General features: G+C 40.8%; 1 protein-coding gene across 1 annotated transcript in view; it reads left to right on the plus strand.

Moving 5' to 3' along the window:
- Positions 1-224: 224 nt before the first annotated feature.
- Positions 225-14,036, plus strand: part of SMPX (small muscle protein X-linked) — a 41,974-nt gene continuing 28,162 nt past the window's right edge. Inside the window, exons 1-4 of the mRNA XM_048495476.1 lie at positions 225-366; positions 3,328-3,386; positions 7,986-8,069; positions 13,678-13,827. Of these exons, the coding sequence (XP_048351433.1) occupies positions 3,348-3,386; positions 7,986-8,069; positions 13,678-13,815 (261 nt within the window). The 5' untranslated portion in view covers positions 225-366; positions 3,328-3,347 and the 3' untranslated portion in view covers positions 13,816-13,827. The remainder of the gene's footprint in view (positions 367-3,327; positions 3,387-7,985; positions 8,070-13,677; positions 13,828-14,036) is intronic.

Raw genomic sequence — 14,036 nt, forward strand, 5'->3', positions numbered from 1 at the left:
CAAAAAATTACAAAATTCCTTTTAAAAAATTCAAATCCCAGTTTCACATTGAGAAGTAACACAAAACATGACCTGAAGGTGAGTTCACTAACACTTTTTGCTTGACACTTGAGCCCCAATTTTAACTGGCAGGGAATGAAGTTACAGGATGAATCCAACTCTATATTTAGGAAGAACAACTGCAAGCTATGACAGGAATTCTCTTTTACACTTGGCTTCTAAACTCAGTTCTCTGTTCCAGCCCTAGAAGTGCTCTCAGTATCAGATGCAGCCAGGCAGGTCTTCATCTGTTTTAACCACCTGTGGAGAATCAGGCAAGAACCTCCTGCTGACCAAAGAAGGTGACTAACTAAGCTTCAAAAGGAGGTATGTGTATTCTCTCACTTAATGGGTTGGAGCTTTTCTTGCATAAATATCCAGGTACAATAATGTAAGCTCAGAAGGGCTTTTAAAAAAATGTGTAGAAGGGTAACTTGAGAAAGACCTTTGCACACAGCTAGGAGGTGAAAGAATTATTTATATTTCTTTTTATTTCAATCTCTTGTGTATCAAATCAGTAAGCTTAACGCAAAGCATTATTGTTAGCAATATAATCTAGGAGGCTTTTAAATAGTATATAGGAATATTTTAAATAGTATATAGGAATATAGGAATAGTATATAGAAATAGTATATAGGAATATTTTAACAGTATCCAAGCTGCATATGTTTCAACCCAAATTCTGTAGAAGAGCAATTTGTGTGGTTGGCAGAAGCTAACCAAAGACATTACTTTCCTTTTTCTTATTGGGTTCTGCTTGGAATATTTTCAACTCAGATTGTTATTAATGATTTGTGCAGGATATAAACAAAGCCAGGCTATCTTTAAAGACTCATTAATTAATGTTGCAGTGGTAACAATTTACAGTTTCGATAGCAATGCCCTGTGACAGTAACTTCAAACATGGAGTTTTCTGCTCCTGCTGAAGTCTCGCAGTGGTATACTCCTATCTTGCTCTTTAATAAGGCATTACTGTGGAGCTTTTTAGCTGGTAATTCTCATGGTCCTTTTATGCCTGCAGCAGGAGACAGAAAGTATTACTTGTACCTGTTCAATTTTGTCTGGGATGGAATTATGAAAGATAGAAATTACAAAAGTGCCTCATGTATATCAACTAATTCAAAGCAAATTGAATATGAAGTCATTCCGTGCAAGCAGCTGCACCTCTTTCAGCACCCCTCTCAGGAATTATTTTTAGATGAGGCAGAGAAGATAATCCCTTCTTGCTTCTTCTTTCTTTCTTTTTTTATCTATCCCAGATTCTTGCTCAGAAATCATGGGGTTATTTGCCTGTGAAGTAAAATGTTAAGTAGTTATAAAAAGAAATAGAAGTTGCATTACTTTCAAAAGTTGATGGTGGGTATAGCTCATAAAAGGTAAGACAGGAATGAAATGAAATGCTAGCGTGCCTGAGAGTTTGATTAAGGTGTCAGACATTGTTATTTAAGAAACAGGAGTCTGTAATATCACTTAGACTGCAAAGCCAAGGGCACTTTCCCAGGAGTAAGTCAGATTTGGGATTTATGTTGTTTTTAACTGAAAATGTTTTTAACTATTATTGTAAGCTGCCTTGAGGAAAGATGGGCTATACATGTCATAATGTATACATTCAATCATATGAGGCTTACTTCTGAGTATTGATGTTTAGGAAAAAAATGGAAGATATGATGAGATGACTCTGATTTTGTTGCTTGCAGGTTAGGGGGAGGGTAGAGAAGAACAGCAGGGGACTCTGCATCAAAGCTTTGAGATGTTGCACTGGAGTAGAAGATAACTTTAGCTTACTGCTCACACTACTATAGAACATTAGGCCATATTGTGCCAAAGGTGTGATCAAATGTGGAAAGAGTTCCCATCAGAACAAGATGGAGTAAGTTACTCTACTCTGTAAAGTCTCTTCCCCTGGCAGTGACTTCAAAGTGACTGGAGAATCTGGTGTTTTATATGCTCCTTTACTTCTCTGACTGTTCAGTTCCATATTTATGTAAGCTAGTCAGGAAGCAGTACTTCCATGTGCAAGATTTATAGATATGGCTGGATTTTGAGGACTGTCTAAGGAGCCAGCTACTTGTGCCAGTATATTCCATACAATAGTTTTTACCATTTATTCCTAAATGTTGAAGCTGGCACTAGTACTAAAGGGGAGGGAAGTAGGAATGCAGCCTAAGCAGATTGTCTATTTTTACTCATCAGCATTGTGTTGTCCTGATTTCTTTCCCAGTAATGAGGTCAGTACTAACTGGTGAAAAAGAAAGATTGGCTCTTCTAAAAGCAATCCTGCATAATTGTGCTTCTCTCTTGTTGAGGAATTTGGGTCTTCTTGATTGACTTACATGAACTCTAAGATTACATTTAAGGCTTTATATCATCTCTTTAAGAATGGAAAGTGCCCCTAGAAAAGTGTATGTATAGGATGTTAGAATTGCCGATCTCCAGGTGGGGCCTGGATATCTCCTAGAATACAAACAAAAAAATCAGTTTCCCTGAAGAAAATGGCTGCTTTGAAGGGTAGACTATATGGCATATACCCCACTGAGGTCTCTTCTCTCCCCAAACTATGTCCTTTCTGGGCTTCACTCCCTAGACACACCAATCTCCAGGGACTTCCCAACCCAGAATTGGCAACTCTAGATACCATGTTTTGATAGATCAAACCAAAAGCAAGTGAATGTTGACCTGAATGTTAACATGAGAAATGTTATTTTTGTGATAGGTTTAAAACTATGCTTGTCTTTGCAATCTCAGCAATTTGTTATTGGGCCTTTAAGTAGTACCTATATCAGCTTCAAGCTGCAGTTGTCCTTTTCTTGTGAGAAAATGCTTTACCTGAAATTGGAATTTAATGATGCACATCTTCAGAAAGTGGACTTACAGGTCTTTTGACATTTTTTAATGCAAACAGAATTGCCTTTTTATTGAGAAAAGCCAAATTTCAATTGCAAAAATTTCCTGACTTCTATTGGTAGCATGAATAATATTAAGTAGTTGTCCTCTGAATACATGCCCATTTGATGGAGCAGTCAATGTCTCATTTACTATTGTGTTGTGAAAACGATCTTACTCTTTCTGCCTATGAAAAATTTACTAGGGGAAGCTCAAATGTTCTCTCCTCCTTGCGATATTCTGTGTGTATATCTAAGTAACGCTGAAACTGAGACTGAAAGACAATCTGGATGATAAATAAATACCTGCCAAGAAGTAGCATGGGTTAAATTGTAGTTAATCAAGCCCTACTTTTGGAATGTCACTGTAACCCTCAAGAGGTTTTTTTTTAAATTTTGCTTGCAGGATAAGTCTTTCCCTTCAAAATGTCAAAGCAGCCAGCTTCAAACGTCAGATCTATTCAGGTAAGTGACAATGTTTACATTACCAATAATAAATAATAAATCTTTGGCTTCAAAAATATCAGTTTGGTTGGTACATTGGTGCTAAATAGAAATTATTTTAAATATGCTATTCACACAAGCTAATGCAATTTTTTTCAAGATTATTGCAATTTATATTTTGATTATTTGCCTCAGAATGGAACTGATTATATAGAGTATTGAGTATGCTGAATTAAGAATAGCACACAGAATTTCCTGCAATACAGATAATAAGCATGATCAATAACTGATGTCTATATGTTTTCTAAAATGTTAAGCAGTAGGCTAACAGGACAGTCTATTTTCAAGAACGAACAAAAGCAACAAATAATGTATAGAAATGTTATTGAACCCATATATATATCAAATGAAAAAATATGAAAAGTGTGCCACTTGGTACCATTGATATTGGTTAAACAAAATGGTAACAACTGAGATACTTTAATTTGATTAATATTTGTAAATACTTTTTCCCTTGAGATGTCTAAAGCAACATGTATAATTTCCATCACTGAAGCTGGCCTCAGTTTTCCCATTGACTCTAACAGGCTTGAACCTAAATGAGCCTTTTCTCACAGTAACCGGGTTACAGAATCATTAGAAATCTGGATCCAATTTAGTTTCCCTGCTCTCAACCCTCTGCTTGGTTCAAGATCAAATATTAATTTAATTTTAAAAAACCAACTAGCCACTTTGAACCAGTTTCCTATACCTCTTGTTCAGGTTACTGTTGTGAATTCTTAAGGGCAAGGGATAGTTACATTTGTTGGTCTGCCTATGTTTGTCCAGTTGTGTAGTACTTTTTGTAATTTTCATATTCAGGATCAAAAGTTGAACTAGCCAATTATCTATATATATAAAAATCTATCAGTGCGTTTTTCTGCTGACAGGTAATCTCCCAAACTACTGGACCAATTACTTTGAAATTTTCACTCAACATCGCATTTGCTTGCGGCCAGGTTTCCATACTGATTCCACACCTCCTGTTGTGTACATGTCACAACTGTGCCAGTTATTGTGTACATGCCACACCTGTGACAGTTGGAACCAAAGTTCTGTTCCACAACAACGCCATCTACTGGCCGTCAAAGCAACACCCTCTGATACAAGGGAAACAACCATGCCTTCCTTGAAAACCGCTGCCATCTGAAGTGAAAAAGATGGGGCCCGCCATCTGGACATGGCCCACCCACCCTAGCGGAGGAAGGGGAAGGTGAGGGAGGGTCCGGGGGTTTGCTGGACCAAACGCTCTGAAATTTGAACACAGCATAGCTCATGCCTCTCAGCATGTTTTAAGCTAGGTAATTCGCCTGCAAGGGAAGGGAGTGAAAGAGACAGGGTCCGCCACCTGGACATGGCCCACCCACCCTAGCAGAGGAAGGGGAACGTTAGGGAGGGATGGGGCAGGGTGTCATGCAAGGGAACGGGAGAGAGGGAGGGGAGTGAAGGCCCCCTTGCCCCTCCCCTCCCTTGAAAGTATTGTGCAATGACACATGTTCAAACCGTTCGCTTCCCCTTTTCTTTCTTTTCCACTTCACCAGACTGAGCCACAGCAACGCATGGCCGGGCCTGCTAGTTTCTTATTAAAAGCCTAGTTTGTTAATCACTGAGCACTTTGTTAATCACTGAGAATTAGTCTTCAGAAATTCTAAATCAGCCTACAGTTCAGTTAAATTAACTTTATTTATTTCTATTTATTTATAAGTATACCCCACTTCATACTAGCATCTCTAGGCAGCTTACATAAGTTAAAAGCAATTAAAATTATCAATAAAATATAACAATTAAAACTACATTAAAATAGTCTTAAAATCAGGCCCTCGCCATTCTAAAGAGAGACCAGGGCCTTGACTGAAGCACCATCCATGTCACCAGGAAAATCCCCAGGAGCTTTCAGAAATCCTTGAGACTCAGTTCTCCTCCACGATGGAGCATCTTAATTAGTCCCCCACCCCTGCAGAGGGGGACTGACATCTGAAGCCCAAACTTCACCAGGATTCAATAAAGTGTTGATGGTGTAAAGGATTCAATAGTGTTGATGGTGAAGTAACCTTGAGTGCATTCCACAGCCCGGGCGATGGGCCAGCTTCATCGGCGGAGACTTCATCGGCGGAGACTTTATCTTTGCGCGGGAGATGAAGACTCCGTTCCCATGGGAAGCAGGAGGGGGGATGGGGTGAATGGTGTTATAACCTGTGCTTCTGGCGGGAAGTGTCATTCCTGCCACTACGTGTACGTGAGCTTTCTAAGATGTCTTAATAAACGGACTTTTACACCCCAAAAGCCTTTTATTTCTGCTTCTATGGAATTCCTTACAGTAATGATTCATTCATGACAAGGGACAGATTTAAGTCCCCCAACTAACGGATCATCTCCAACCCACCACAATGCAAAGACCAGATAAAGAGCACACAGTCCAGCTGAGTGTGTTGAGCCAGGAGACAGCTGAGATAGCACTGTGGTTGCCATGGTGGCTATGAGGTCCCAAGGTGGACCATTAAAAGACAGCTGAGACAAGGTGGACCATTAAAAGACAGCTGAGACAGCACTGTGGTTGCGATGGTGGCTATGAGGTCCCAAGGCGCCCCCCCTTATGCTTTATGCATTTATTTACCACCTTAATTCTGGTTCCATCTATGTTACCCTCCTAGAGAGGAGTCTGGCCTCTCCTTCTTTTGGGGGGAGATTTTAACGGATTGGGATATAGGACGCCTGTCATTGTTATGTTAACCGCTGTTTTCATAGATTTTAATGGATTTTAGCTACTGTATTGCTTGTTGTGTGACCTCTATTTATCTGTATATATATTGATGTTGTGCACCGCCCAGAGCCCCTTGGGGATGGGGCGGTCTATGAATCGAATGAATGAATGAATGAATGAATGAATGAATAAATAAATAAATAAATAAAAGCATCCTTGACATGGATATTGAAATCCCCCAGAACCAGTGTACTATAAGCCTCCAACACCATCTCTAAAACTGCCTCATCCAAGTCAGATAGGGAGGCAGCTGGGCAGCGAGGTGAGTGGTACAATAGTAGCAGTCCCAACCTGTCTGGCCAAGCACCAAGAACAAACTTCCTACATTGGCCACAGGGTAGGAGGGCCGCTTGCTGAGGGTGATGGAATGTCTGCGGACCACAGCCACTCCCCCATCTTGTGCCACCAACCTGGGCTGATGCTGCACTCAGTAACCCAGGGGGCAAAGCTTGCTCATCCACATCTTTCCTGCCTCCCACTCAGGATTACAGTCCACTCTCCCAGAGCTAGCCTCTCAGCCCAGCCTTGTGCACCACCAACAGTGACCACCATACCCAGCTGCTGCAGCAAGGGGCAGAGATCAGGGGGTGTTCCCTCTGTACCCAGCTGCTAACCAAAAAAAGTGCTCCCCGAATTCATGTCTAACCCAAGATCACCTAGACCATCTGCCCCACCCCTCAAACCAATTTTTAAAAGTGATCCGTCCCACTCCCACTGGTCCCCCAAACAGGTACCCCTAGAGGCACTTAATTTTATGTTTCCCTATTTTGAGAAAGACAGTGACAACTTAGTGCAAAAGTAAATATTAGGAGTCAAGAGAACAAAAAGGCTTCTCATCACATGATTTGTAAATCCTAAAGGCTAATCTCCCAAAAAGTATGGTCATTTAAAATTAATATTAAATTAATATTACTTGACTTTAGTTGAGAGCAGTGGTGAGATCCAAACATTTTAGTAACGGGTTCCCATGGTGGTGGGATTCAAACACTAGCGAAGCACCAATGGGGCTGGGCGGGTCATGACGGGGGCGTGGCTGGGCATTCTGGGGGCGGGGCATTGCTGGGTGGGCAAGGACGCAGCCACTGTGCCGGTCCTTGGGCGGGAAATGAATGAACGCAGGCGCAGGCTGCCACGCACGCTGGTGCACCTCCTGCTAGACTGCTTCAAGTTCTGCGCACTACTGCTGAGGAGCGGAAGAGGGGCGTAACTAAGGCAAAAATCACGTGGCGGCAGGGCAGGGCACCGCAGCAGATACCTGGTGGGGAAGAGGCCTCCAAATGTACAGACTTGTGTTTTTACAACCCAAAATGTTTCAAAGCTAGTCCAGTCAATATCAGAAATGTTTTTAAAATTGTTTAGGGAGGCACAGATACAACCATAAAAAATCATCCTTGAGATCTGATGGCAGATGGACACTTTCCGGTAGCTCTAGGAATTTGTGGCTGCACCTAACTTCATGTGAAATGGTGGAAAAATGTGAATAGCTGCACTACTGCCTTAGCATAAAACCCCAGGTTCAAATAAACTGGGTATCCATATAAGCAAAAGCCTGCTGTAAGTCTCCTCACAGACTCAAAATGAATGGAAGCAGAAAGATTGCTGGGGAAAATGTTTGCCTTGCATGTCCTCTCTGAAACAAAAACATCAAAGACACTCAACTCTTCTGATAAAATTAGAAATATAGCACAGTAATTAACATGTAATTAATAATTAACTTTTTCTACATTTGCAAACATTATATATCAATTCCTCACATTTTAATCAGATCATATATAAAGTTTATATTCTGATAAAGTAACAATTTGATTTCTAATTTTCAGGCTAATATCAACATCCCAATGGGAGCACTCTTACCTGGGGCAGGTCAACCACCTAAAAGGAAAGAATTTACTGAACCTGAAGAGGTAAGAGCAATATACTTGAAAAAAACTTTATATATTCCTGGACTGATAAGAAATTAATTCCTTTTTATCTTGAAACACCATGAAATTATTAATATAAATCAATACATATTCCTGTTGCATGTTATCAGAACTATTGCAGAATATAAAATCAGAACATAGTAGAAGCAAGGTTTCTAAAAACTGCTAACAAAACCTCCAGTTCCCCAAAAAAGCAAAGATGCATCCAAATCCAAGATTATACCCCTTGTACCCCTTATCAATCTCTCTGCCTTTTTGTCTCAGGCTTTACATTCCACACACTGAAGAAAGATTTCTTATTGTTCTTTTGTTGTAGAGTAACTAGAAGTGATGAGTTTGAGAATGGGTGAATGGAGCCCCTAGCATTGCAATGGGTAAATATGTAACCTAATTTTATTTACATTGGACAGACAATTGTTTTCAAAGACTGTGGGTATTATGCATTTTACCCTTACATATTAAATTTTTCTTGAAATGTAAATTCCTAGACACAGAGTTAGATCCCAATGGAAGCTGGTTTCTAGTGACCAACTCAAAGTTGACTTGGCTTTCCATTCTTCAAGGTTAGCAAAATGAGTAAACTTGCTGGGGGTAAAGTGTAGATGACTGGGTAATGCAATAGCAAACCACTGCATAAACAAAATCTACCTAGTAATTTTTTTATTTATTTTATTGTATTAAATTCTGTCTGCTGAACAAATAGTTGCCTGCTCATGACTGATGAGCCAGGTGTAAGTCAAACAGACAGGTGCTAAAGAATAGTTAAGTGGCTCTGGCCCAACAGACAATAAGAAGAAGAAGAAGAGGAAGAAGAGTATGGATTTATATCCCCCCTTTCTGTCCTGTAGGAGACTCAAGGGAGCTTACAATCTCCTTGCCCTTCCCCCCTCACAACAAACACCCTGTGAGGTAGGTGGGGCTGAGAGAGCTCCGAGAAGCTGTGACTAGACCAAGGTCACCCAGCTGGCGTGTGTGGTAGTGTACAGGCTAATCTGAATTCCCCAGAGAAGCCTCCACAGCTCAGGCGGCAGAGCTGGGAATCAAACCCGGTTCCTCCAGATTAGATACACGAGCTCTTAACCTCCGACACCACTGCTGTTCCTTATAAGACTAAAAGAGAAGATCCCACCTCACCCACCCACAAACTGAGGGAAAGAGGCAGGTGTGAATGGGTCTGTGGGAGAAGAAGGTGCAGCTTATGAGATATCTGAGTATGAATCAAGCAGTCATTACTGAGGAATGAGCTGATACTTGGGTTGCCAGCTCAGGTTTGGGAAATATATGGACATTTCAAGTAGTGTGGGGGGGGGGGGGTGGAGCTCAGATGTGGGGAACGTGAAGCCATATGTTTTGCTGTCTAAAGTTGCCATTTCCTCTGTAGTCTAGAGATCAGCTGTAATTCCAGGAGAACTCCAAACTCTACTGGACATTTGCAACTTTAGCTGAAACATTTGCAGGCATAGGATCACTCTGTCTCTCTGGACATCTGATCTGCAGTGGTGGATCTATTACTCTGTAGGATTGCCTACGAACTCCTACCAGTATATTTGTAAATAAAGCAAGAAGTAAAATGGATGGCAGAAATGCTAGCTATTCACCCACACTAAACAAGGTTCTCCCTGCATATTTCACTTCTGGTGGTGACTTGGGGTCAGGGCTCATGCAGTACTAAGAATAAACTCAAGGATAAGGACCTGACTTTTGGAAAGGTCCTAATTCTCACTGTTTATCTACCGAAGAGGAACTGAGGTATTTCACAACAGTCCAAATACAAATCATGTTGTAAAGTATATATGTAAATTTTGGTGGGCTGAAATGTGGGCAGAATTTTGGATATAGATTGAAATTGACTAAAAGGGCAAGAAACAAGGGAATCATGTGGGAAGTATGAAAAAATTCACATGAGAACATAGTCTGTTCAGCTACATATATACTAGCATGAAGTAATTTGCCAGTTCTAGATATCTAATTGACTCTAAACTGCAATGCCTGCTGCATGTCTGAAATTAAATGTCAATTCTCCATGGTCAATTAATCACGTGATACTCACACGAAATATCAAGATTTCAGTAAGAACTCCCCACTGCTTAACTGCCAATCACAGATTCATCCAGGTTCTGGCGCATGTTCTCCCCTTTATCACATGTTTTTTTTAGAAACCTGCATGGAAGTACACCTTTTTAAAAAACACACGCCAAAGCCAGATCGGTGGGAAAGTTCAAGGGATAGAATTTTCCCGCCTTGGGAGTGACTTGGAGCCTTCCAGCCAACCAGAGCACAGTGGGCTGTGCATGAAGCGTGCACAGTCCTTTTGTTTGTTTGTTTTGCACTGGAGGAGGCTACATTGAAACATGGCTACTTGGAAACGTGTTTTGACTTGTGTGGCAACTGTAAATTGTAAACAGAAATTAGACTTTCGTGCCACCAAAGCTGCATGGGTAAAGAGTTTAGAAAATGTCGAAGCCGCACATAAGTGTCATTCCATATACACATTTAAGTAGCTGCCCCCCCGCAAAGTTTTTTAAAATTTCTGCCCCGCCCCAACACAACAGCCAATCAGTAAGAGGAAGAACAGAGCCACTGAGCAGATCGCATGTTCGTGGGAAGTGCTGCATTACTTGAAACCGTGATAGACATCAAGGTTTTCACTAGACACGCGCTGTAGTGGGGAGGGAGAAACCGCGATGAAAAGGTGCTGTTTCTTTTGAAACCTGGTTGTATCCAGCTTTAATTACTCAGTGGGGAAATGACCAAAGAGTAGTTTTATAAAGAAATTCTGAAATGGAACCTTTCCATACAATTTCTGTGCCATCACACAGTCCTGTGGTTCCAGCCGTTTACAAAATTTGAACCATATTTCAGAAAATAAATTTGACTATATTCAGTGCTGCAGGACTATTTCACTCATATCTTTATTCCCCATCCTCCAATACCACTGGGCCTTGTAAGAGAACAGTATTTTCTTACTTTTAAGTAAAAATTTATCTTAGGAATATTATATACAATTATTTCTATATTCTGTAAATCACGCAATGGATGGCTTTCTACACATTTTATTTCATTGTATTTTATGCTTCATTTCCACTATTGTTTGTCACTATGGGAGTTAACTTTAGAAATCTTCAGACTTGCAAGTTCCTTCACAGCTCTTTCATGTAGTTCACAAATAATTTCTGCACTTGCAACAAGGCCTGGTCACAAACACAACCTGTGGGTTGCTACCTTTGCATTCATATTTGGATTCCAAACCTTAGAACAAATAAGAGAAAGGCATGTATGGTTTGATGGTATGTGTCAATGCAACTTCGGATACAGGAAGAATACACTCTGTGACACTCTCAGGAGAACTTTAAAGACAGAGTGGTCCATGAGTACAATTAGACATGAAATCTTACAAATCGTGCAATAAAGTTCATTCTGAACTCAATAACTACAATGACTTCATTGCCCTGCTTTTCCTAGAATTCCTTAGTCCATGGTCTGGGGACGTATTTAGGCCCTGTCTACTTGTAGTCACAATGGGGGCAATGATGTTCCCTTATTTGTCCTACTTGCTTTTCTGTTGCTGTTGTTGATGTTCCTTGGGGCTATTGTTCATGAAGGTGTTGAATGGAACAGACTTGTCTCTTTGACAACATTGCTCCTCGAAGAATTCAGTTCACCCTGAATTGCTTGTTTTTAGTCATCGTTCTCCTCTTTTTGCGTCTGTTTCATCTGACCCCAACTGACTACAGATTTGCTTCTTTAAAGGGGACAGGGATTCACTCCAGCCACATTCTGATAGTTTCCTAATACTGTTTCAGCCCAGGACTAGAGACTGAATTGGTATCTAGGAGGGAAAAGGGGACCACCTAGAAAATGGCATCTAGAAAATATATGCTTAGTCTGGGTGGGTGAATGTTCCTGAACTGGAAGAGTGGCCAACCATACCCATACCCCCAAGGGCAGGGACCACAGCTAGTCTATCAGGTATCAGTGACACGCTGGCACTGGTAAAACTAATTTCCCATATTTTTCTTCTCTTTCTGTGAAAACCATAAAGAGCAGAAGTGTACCATGTGGTATAATGCCTACTTTAAATTATTGGGGTGTTCATAATAGCCAGATATTAGCAGCGTATAGAATATAGTGGAGTCTGTTATTTATACTTAATATAGCTATTAGCTTTTCAGTTGATTTACATCTTACTCAAAACTAAGGTCCAGGAATCTAGACAAAGTGATAGAGTCAACAGCACGATAGCATGGAGGTTGTCAAAGCATAAATTAAGAGTGAATTGATGTCTTAGAGACTGTTGGAATAACATGGAGCTACAGACCCCTGCTTAAAGGTACTGCACCAGTTATAGCAGCAAGTACTGCAATAGGGCTGAGGCGGTTTGAGGCTTTGAGTGGCTTGAGTGGTTAGTTGGGAAACAGACCTTTGGTTCACCAGCAAGCTTTGAGGTGGATGGTTCGGAATCCATATCTAAATTAGAGGGCATGACTGTTGAGCAGGCTCACTCAGGCCCATTAAGTACCAGATGTCTGCAGTCACAGCAGGGGCAAATATCTATCCCAGCAAGATTTCTTGTATGAATGTATTTCTTCGAGCCCCATTTTCAGTTTCCATTCTCCCTGTGCCAAGTGACACTCTTTAAGCACAACTTTAATTTTCTTTGCTGCCAGAGTGGGGGAGATTTGCAAGTGAACGCAACTTTGCCCCAGACATCTTCCCTCCACCCACCACCAGCTCCTCCCACTTCCACTTCCTGTGAATATCTGTCCCCTTCTCACTTTTTAAATTTTCTATTACTTCAATTTTTGTTATTTATTATATTGATATTCTGATATAGAGAAGCACTGCAAAATAGCTATCTTCTATTGTATTTGAAAACCAGGAAGAGTGTGTGTGTGTTTGTGTATGTTGTTCCCCTTTTTCAGCAGAGTGTGGTTCAGGGAATTGCTTTGCCTCTTTCTTTTGGGGAGTGTTTTTGGAAAGGGGCTACAATATCGATATAACTGCAATCACAGGTATATCGATATAACTGCAATTTAAAGGGCTTTAACAAAGCCCTGTATATTGCAACAACGGGGTGTGATGAGATCTGTGCCTTTGATAGGGAGTTGACAGGCAGCATTAAGAGAACCAGGAAAAGCAGAAGCCCGTTGAGATTCAGCAAGCCACTGTGGGGCAGGCACTGAATACAGAATAACATGAGGTCCCACTGTGCAGCTAAGAGTACCACTGCAAGCATTTCATGTATAACGGGCCTCAGTCTTGGGACGACTCCTACATATCAAAGGAGGCTCCTGCAAATTTCTCAACTGCCTCAGTCTGCAGCTGTGCGAGGTGCCAACTATCTATTACTCTGAGTCTTCAGCCTCTTTGCCTGACCAGAAGGAGTCCATACTGAGATTTGTACTCAGTATAGATAGATTATTTGTATGACCTAACAGAGCTATTCCCATATGCTCAAGAATTTTAATGGGACAGGATTATTACATACATGCACATCCAAGTATATTATATACCCTCTGTGTTATTGACACTACTTTAGAGCTGCATTATCCTCTGGTATATTATTTTGAGGTGACTCCTTTTCTTATAGTCTCTCCCAGCTACATCAGAGGAGGAAAAGAAAAAGACTCTTCTAGGTGCCAAGAAGCTACCAGGTCCTGCTGTCAACCTGTCAGAGATCCAGAGTATAAAGAGTGAGCTGAAATTTGTCCCCAGAGCTGAACAGTAATAAAATGAAAAAGTAAGTAAAAGGTCTTGTTCAATCTGTTGCTCAAGTTCAGACCCAAATGAAGATTACTGACATTAGTGGGACTCCATTAATGGATGGATGCAAACTGCTAATACTTGTAGGAATAACAAGAGCAAAATTAATAATCTATAGGATCTTCCATATGAGTTATCTGTCTCAGGTTCTGTTCTTTTTCCCTGCTTACCCACAGCATTATGGTG

The sequence above is a fragment of the Sphaerodactylus townsendi genome, linkage group LG04, assembly GCF_021028975.2.
Source record: "Sphaerodactylus townsendi isolate TG3544 linkage group LG04, MPM_Stown_v2.3, whole genome shotgun sequence".
NCBI classification, from domain to species: Eukaryota; Metazoa; Chordata; class Lepidosauria; order Squamata; family Sphaerodactylidae; genus Sphaerodactylus; species Sphaerodactylus townsendi.